The sequence below is a fragment of the Amblyomma maculatum genome, chromosome 5, assembly GCF_055883805.1.
Source record: "Amblyomma maculatum isolate TAMU_Amacu chromosome 5, ASM5588380v1, whole genome shotgun sequence".
In the NCBI taxonomy this organism is placed as follows: domain Eukaryota; kingdom Metazoa; phylum Arthropoda; class Arachnida; order Ixodida; family Ixodidae; genus Amblyomma; species Amblyomma maculatum.
In genome coordinates, this window is record NC_139348.1 from 150,354,819 (window position 1) to 150,362,944 (window position 8,126).

At 51.1% G+C, this 8,126-nt stretch overlaps 1 protein-coding gene across 1 annotated transcript; it reads left to right on the plus strand.

Annotated features, from left to right (window-relative positions):
• The first annotated feature begins 330 nt into the window (after positions 1-330).
• On the plus strand, positions 331-5,521 carry LOC146189955 (uncharacterized). The gene is made up of 2 exons (XM_084605388.1): positions 331-1,125; positions 5,504-5,521. The coding sequence occupies exons 1-2, from the start codon at positions 331-333 to the stop codon at positions 5,519-5,521; spliced, it is 813 nt and encodes a 270-aa protein (XP_084461514.1).
• The last annotated feature ends 2,605 nt before the right edge of the window (positions 5,522-8,126 follow it).

The following is an 8,126-nucleotide window of genomic DNA, read 5'->3' on the forward strand; positions in this document are numbered from 1 at the left end:
AGATATTAACGCGTATAGAAGACGACGCAAAAGATGACATCTGAGACGACAAGCGCGAGCCTGGAAGTGAAAGAAGCTTGAACACAAGGCTTGTTCTGGTCGACCATTCAAACCATCTATCGCTATGTTCTCCTTGGTGTTCTACCGAGACTTGACACTGGTGGAGCGCGCTGGGGTATGCATAGGACTCCTTCCGGCAGTCCACAGCGGATCCCAAACATCGACACGCCTGTCCATCGTGCTAGCCGCCGTCTTCTAGGCCTAGCGCCGGAGTACAGCCATCTGCTGAACGACTCCTCAAACGCCCAAGTTCCTCAGACCTCCCAAGCCATGGCACATACCAACCCTACGCCGGTGACTCTACAGAACACCAAGGTGCCAGAGTGCTTTCGCGGGGAAGCGTTTCAAGATGTGGAGGACTGGCTCGACCAGTTTGAGCGAGTGGCCAAGATAAACCAGTGGAGCGCAGACCAGAAGCTTTGTAATGTTTATTTTGCCCTTCAGGATAATGCTAGGACGTGGTTTGAAAACCACGAGGCCAGCTTATCCACATGGGACGACTTCCGCTGCCAGCTGGTCGACACTTTCGCGAGAACTGACCGACGGGACAATGTGCTGCGCCTGCTTGAAGTGCGCATCCAGAAGCCAAATGAGAGCGTGGCTATGTTTGCGGAAGACATGGCTCGCCTTTTTCGCCGTGCCGACCCTGATATGAGTGAGCCAAGGAAGCTACGGCATCTCATGCATGGTGTCAAAGAACAAGTGTTTGGCGGCTTGATACGCAACCCACCTAAAACGGTGAGAGAGTTCGTTAAGGACGCTACTGCTATAGAGCGAGCCCTACAAGACCGGTGCCGCCAGTACAACCGACCCGTTAACTGTGCTTCGACGACTGCGGCGGCGCTGAATGCAACCGATAGGACCGCTCTTCGAGACCTCATTAGGGAAATTGTTCTTGAGGAGCTCCAGCGAATCACGGCTACGAAGGCTCAGTCATCACAGGCCCTCGTGGAAACCGTCAGGAATGAAATTCGGTATGCCTTATCACCGTCTGCACCATGTAACCAGACTCACCCCGGCGACAACGCGGCAGCTGTTTCGGAGCCATACCACGCTCCACAACCGGTCAGCTTCACGGCTGACGTTCCTGCACCTTACCACGAGCCGCAACATGAGAGCTATGCCGCAGTCCTTCGTCGCCCGCCTCCAGACCACGCCCCACCGAGCTCATCGAGCCGTCAGGAGACGCGACTCTTCCATGGAGCTCAGTGGGCGCCTTCCAGGCGCTTTCAACCACGCCGAACTGACAGGTGGCGCAGTTATGATAGCCGGCCACTCTATTTCTACTGCGGACAGCCTGGCCAAGTGTATCGGTATTGCCGCTACCGCGAAGAAGGGCAAGCCTTTCCGCCTGCTTCTGCTCGCCAACACTTCAGTGCCGACACTGCTCAAGTCGAGGACGACCCTCCGGTCAGCAGGGAAAACAAATCCCGGGGCTTCCGCCGCCGCTCCTCCCCATCACCACAGCGTTATCCTTCGCCGATGCGCCGTAGCATTGCAGAAGTTAGCGGACAGCGGTCCCCGAGCCCTCACCGGGGAAACTAACAGCCGCAACCTCGCGAGGGGAGGTTGCAACCAGTCGAAAAGTGCCAAACCCCTCACCACCGCCGCAACCGCCGACAACATGTGCTTCTGACGCCGCTGTTAATATTAACATTGACATCGCCGCACTACCGCCGAAAATGCCGCACCAGATGAGCAGCCCCGACGACGAAGCTGACAGCGCCGGCCTTGCTGCACTTCCGCCGCAAATGCCGAAAAGACGAGCAACCTGGATGAAATTGTTAGTGCTGACCTCGCCGTTTCTATTGACGGGCTGGAGGTGCATGCTCTAGTGGATACCGGAGCGGATTTTTCAATTATTAGCCAGAAACTGGCTGATACGCTGCGTAAAGTAAGAACCGAATGGACTGGGCCAGTAATTAGAAGTGCTGGGGGTCAGCTACTGGCACCGACAGGGAAGTGCACTGCCCGGATAGGAATAGGAAACGCGGTGTTTGTTGGCAGTTTCGTTATTCTCCCTGACTGTTGCAAAGACCTCATCTTGGGCATGGACTTTCTGCGCCTTCATGGGGCTGTAATCAGCATTCGAGATAGCGTCGTTGCCTTCACCAAGAATCATGGAGACCTTGGTTATGCGGAAGTACCACTGATGCCCTTACGCGTCGCCAAGGAGACGGTGACATTACCTCCGCGATCATGCTCTCTTGTTCAAGTGAAGTGCGACGTGGCGCATACCGGCGATGGAATCGCCGAAAGGGCAGTCACCCTGGTACTAAGCCGAGGTGTTTCTATAGCTCGGGGGCTAGTCAACTTGACCGATGGACAGACCGAAGTGCTGTTGACAAACTTCAGCGACGAGCGTCAGCAAATTCCGAAAGGCACAACTGTGGCCTTTTTCGACAGCATCCTAAATGCGCAGCACTGCTTCTCACTGCAACAGGAAGGGTCAATGTGCAAGACGCCCGTAACCATCGTCGATGTGAGTCCAAATTTGTCTTCTTCAGAACGGGACCGCCTCTTGGATCTCATTGATCAATTTCGAGACTGCTTTGCATCGAATCACGGGTCGGCCAAACGCCCTTGACAAAACATCGAATCATTACGGATGACTCGATTCGCCCGATTCGACAAAATCCTTACCGTGTGGCTCCGAAAGAACGTGAAGCCATTCAGCGCCAGGTGGCCGAAATGCTTAGAGACGACGTTATCCAGCCGTCACAGAGCCCCTGGGCTTCCCCCGTGGTGCTTGTTAAAAAGAAGGACGGCAGCTTACGATTTTGCATAGACTACCGCAAGCTCAACCAAGTGACTAAAAAAGACGTGTACCCTCTTCCTCGCATCGACGATTCCCTTGATCGCCTACGAAATGCACGTTACTTCTCATCAATGGACTTGAAAAGTGGATATTGGCAGATAGAAGTAGATGAAAGGGATCGGGAGAAGACAGCATTCGTCACTCCCGACGGATTGTAGGAGTTCAAGGTGCTTCCGTTCGGTTTGTGCTCGGCACCAGCAACATTTCAGAGGCTGATGGACACTGTGCTCTCGGGACTTAAGTGGCAAACATGCCTGGTGTATCTTGACGTAATTGTGTTTTCGGCTACATTTGAAGAGCATCTACGCGTTTGCTAGCTGTGTTTCAGGCCATACGATCTGCAGGCCTCACCCTAAAAACCGAGAAGTGTCACTTGGTTACGAGGAGCTGCAGTTCTTAGGCCACGTCGTTAGCCAAGAAGGTGTCCGGCCTGATCCTGAAAAGCTCTCCGCAGTCGCCAAGTTCCCAACACCTACGGACAAAAAGACATTGCGGCGCTTCCTGGGTCTTTGCGCCTATTACCGTCGGTTTATTGCTGGCTTCTCACGAATTGCCTGGCCATTAACTTCGTTGACGCGTGACAACGCTTGCTTTAGCTGAGGTGAAGAACAGCAACAAGCTTTTAATGAGCTGCGGAGGCGTTTACAGACACCACCTGTTCTTGCACACTTTGATGACGACGCCCCTACACTGCTTCATACGGATGCCAGCAACGTGGGCTTAGGTGCTGTGCTGGTGCAGCGCCAGGATGGTGTGGAAAAAGTAATTGCTTACGCCAACAGGACCCTATCTAAAGCGGAAGCGAACTACTCGACAACCGAAAAAGAATGCCTTGCAGTGGTATGGGCGGTTATGAAGTTCCGCCCTTATTTGTACGCTCGCCCCTTTGAAGTCGTCAGCGACCATCAACCTAAAGGACCCTTCAGGGAGACTCGCGCGTTGGAGCCTTCGATTACAAGAATTTGACATGACGATTATTTACAAATCTGGAAGGAAGCACACGGATGCTGATTGCCTTTTCCGAGCGCCGGTCGAACCTTCCGCTATGACCGATGAAGGCACTGCGTTTTTAGGTGTCATAGATGACGCAACGCTTTCCAAAAAGCAGCGAGAGGACCAGCAATTGCTCCCTCTTATTAATTTCTTGGAAAAGCGAACTACGGTTGTGCCTAAGATTTTCGCCCGAGTAATGCCTTCGTTCTTTATTCGCAACAACGTACTTTACAAGAAGAACTTCCGCCCAGGGGGAAACAGTCATTTACTCGTCGTCCCATCAGCTCTCCGCAGTGAAGTTTTGCAAGCGTGTCACGACGAGCCAACCGCCGGTCACCTAGGCTACACCCGCACTTTGGCTAGAGTACAGCATGGATACTACTGGCCAAAACTGCCGGCGACAGTGAAACACTATGTACGTACGTGCATGGACTGCCAGCGCCGTAAATCACCCCCTGTAAAACCAGATGGTCTACTCCACCCTCTTCAAGTGCCAAAGACACCTTTTAAACAAATCGGTATGGACCTCCTGGGACCATTTCCGACGTCCACAGCCGGGAATAAATGGATAATTGTCGCCACCGATTATCTAACCCGCTACGCGGAGACCAAGGCTCTGCCAAGGGGTACCGCCGCTGAAGCAGCTCGATTCTTCGTTGAGAACATTGTCCTGAGACATGGCGCTCCGGCACTCATTATAACAGACCGAGGAAGTGCATTTACGGCCGAACTTTTGGAGACCGTTCTCCGCCTCAGTGGCACCAGTCATCGTAAAACTACAGCCTATCAACCCCAAACCAATGGGTTGACGGAACGTCTCAATAAGACCATCGCAGACATGCTTTGCATGTACGTCGACGTGAACCACAAGAATTGGGACGAAATTCTTCCCTACGTCACGTTCGCCTACAATACGGCACGCCAAGACACCACTCGTATGACACCATTCAGCCTCCTTCACGGGCGACCAGTAACAACTATGCTGGATGCAATGTTGCTCCCGAATGCTGACACCGATGATCTCGATCAGGACGCCGAGGAATTCGCTCAACGTGCAGAGAAAGCTCGACAACTAGCGCGTGTGCGGATCAAAAATCAGCAAGAGCATGATGCACGACGCTACAATCAGAGACACCGACAGGTCATGTACGAACCTGGCGACAAAGTGTGGGTTTGGACTTTTATCCTATTCGCCGCCGTGGACTCTCCGAAAAACTATTGCGGCGATACTTCGGGCCCTATGTTGTTCAGCGACGTTTAACTAACTTCACGTATGATGTGGTGCCAGACAAGGTGTCGACATCAAAGCGACGCCAGCAACAAGAAGACGTCGTCCACGTTGTGCGTATGAAGCCGTACAACTCTGACTGACCTCATCGAGACGATGCTTCCTGAGGAGGGGGGCAAATGACGCGTATAGAAGACGACGCAAAAGATGACATCTGGGACGACAAGCGCGAGCCTGGAAGTGAAAGAAGCTTGAACGCAAGACTTGTTCTGGTCGACCATTCAAACAATCTATCGCTAGGTTCTCCTTGGTGTTCTACCGAGACGTGACAATATTCAACACTTCCAAGTTGTGATCGTGCACTAAAGTTTTCAGCATAGTGATTGTGATACCATCGCCCCCAGGGGCTGCAGATATCATAGCAGCTGCTATCAAATGCAACTACGATGGCTCAGCTGCAATGAAATCAGCATATGGCGTAGGTCGAGGCAACAGAATGATCGTTTGTACTTGAAGGCCAAGAGCAAGGCCTTTCGCTATGTGTTCAAGTTTATCTTCTTGCTTTATGGGGCAGTAAATTGCCTAACTCGGTTACATGAGGTATAGATGAACTTTGGTTGCGTTCCATGAACGCATACAATGCCATCCGGTTATTTAGATTAGAAAGATAAATGTTTAGATTAGGATTATACTCGTCCTTAGATTAGCCAATAGTTCTTTGAAATGAAGCTGCCTGAAATTTGTAATTTATCCAATTTTGAGGACACTGGTTATGGGAAATGCTCTTCCATGCAGCTTTTCCAAGACGGCATACTTTTTCACACTCTGTTTCACCATTCGCACGACATTTTGTTATTGACAAGCCCCTGACCGCTTAGTGGCATCTAACAGAGAAGAGAATGTTTATTGAGCACGTTCAGTATGCTCAGATGATACTATGGAGGAAAAAGTGGAATTCACAAGCTTTTTGAAGAATTCACGGTTGACAAATGCTGGTTCACAAGTTATTACTCTAAGGGGAACGGACACTATATAAAGCGTAACTGGGAAGTGGTCGCTAGAAGTACTAAAATCTACTGTAGCCCGTGATGAGGCCCTTAATCCATTCGCTCATAGCGTTAAATCAATTACTTGGTTGGTTGGTTGGTTTGTGGGGTTTAACGTCCCAAAGCGACCCAGGCTATGAGAGGCACCGTAGTGAAGGACTCCGGAAATTTAGAGCACCTGGGGTTCTTTAACGTGCACTGACATCGCACAGCACACAGAACACGGACGCCACTCCGTTTCGCCGCCATCGAAACGCATCCGCCGAGGCCGAAATTCGATCCCGCGTTCTTGGGCACAGTAGTCGAGCATCGTAACCACTGCGCCACCCTGGCGGGGTTTAAATCAATTACTGACGTAGAAGCTGCTTGCATGTAGGTAGGCTATGCCTTGACTATTACGGCAAGGCACATCATTTAGAGACATCCAGTTCCAAAGACGTCACCTATGTATATTTGAACGGTAAACGCAAAGAACATGGTGATAATTAATCGCCAGCAATAATCCCTGCGTTGTTTGAACTCAATAACTCAAACATTTGTACGGACGCCTGCTGGGAAGTAGACAGTTGCAGTAGTGAGAGGAGCACAATGTGGAATTGCAATATCAACCGCAAGCAGTTCACAGTCTGGTCGAAGAATTTTGTGCGACACCTTCACCCGATGAAATGTTTATATTGGTCGATTTGGGGCTAGCCAAGTTTCTTGAAGTAAAATTATTTGTAACTACTTGCGGACGACAAAAGTAAAGTTTATCCTCATCTTCTTTTAGCCGTGAATTAAGAAAATCCGCCGGAACAGTCATCGTCGTCGGAACGATCGTATGGATAAGGGGCTAAGTTCGATCATCCTCCACTACGACACCCATTTCTCTCTTTTCACTTTCACTGCCACCCTCCCTTTCCTTACGGTGCTGTTCAGGTGTTCACGGAACAAGTGTGACAGATACTGCGTCTTTCCTTTCCGGTGACCTAATTAACCAACGTTGCCAGACCTGCTAAGAATTTAGCTAGGGGTAGTAAACATCGACGTGCAAAGCTAGCGAAATAGACCGCCAGACAACACGAGCTTCGACTGGAACAGCGGTTGTTTAATGAGTTAAAAGGCGGCAGAGAAGAGCTATATATAAGCCTAACCGGCTTAGCAAATCAGCACAACCAAGCAGAACAAATATTTCGCGGCTTCTGTCCAGCTCCGACCCGCAAGATCAACCAGCGCTGTTTGAGCGGGCCGGAGAGGCAGCTAGAACCAATGAGATCCTGTACCTAGGAACACCACCTGCAGCTCAAGACCCAACCCATGAGGTCCTTCCCATTTTACGGAATAGAGTTTTAAACTACTACTTCTACTACTTGCATAAGCGGGTTTATCCGAGCTAAACAGCAGCCGTTTTTATTTATTCTGCAACGTGCACTGATGTCGCGTAGCACAGGGACGTATTTGCGTTTCGAATCCACCGAAACGCGCCCACTGCGGTTGTGTTTGACGCGGTGTAGTGCAGTATGATAGCCAAGCGTCTTAGCCATTCAGCCAAAGCGGAATGTGCAGAAATTCAATTTACGGTTTCTTTACGTGCATCGCAAAGTTTTTATTTCTCGCAACGTCGCTGATCAGGAATGTGCCCAACTTCGTGTTGCAGTTCCGGGCCGCCTTTGATGTCGCTCAAGGAAAGGTAGCGTCTCACAGAACACCAGCAGTATTCGTTAAGGTCGTGGAGTTGCACGTGACCATCGCTCCTCGGGTGGCATGCAACCCGCTCCCGGACCACCCCCGCGAGTCGCATGAACTCATCCATTGGCTGCAAGCGTGCCGATGCTAAGCGAATCATGGCAGATGCTTCGGCCTCGCTGACCGATGCCACCCAGGCGACCTTGTCCTTCAACGCTGGGAGGTGGGCCACTTTCTCCAGGGCAGAGGCGCAGTACCTGAATCAGGGATGAACCGGAAACAGCGTAATCTCAAAGCAGGATTCTTCCATCCACAA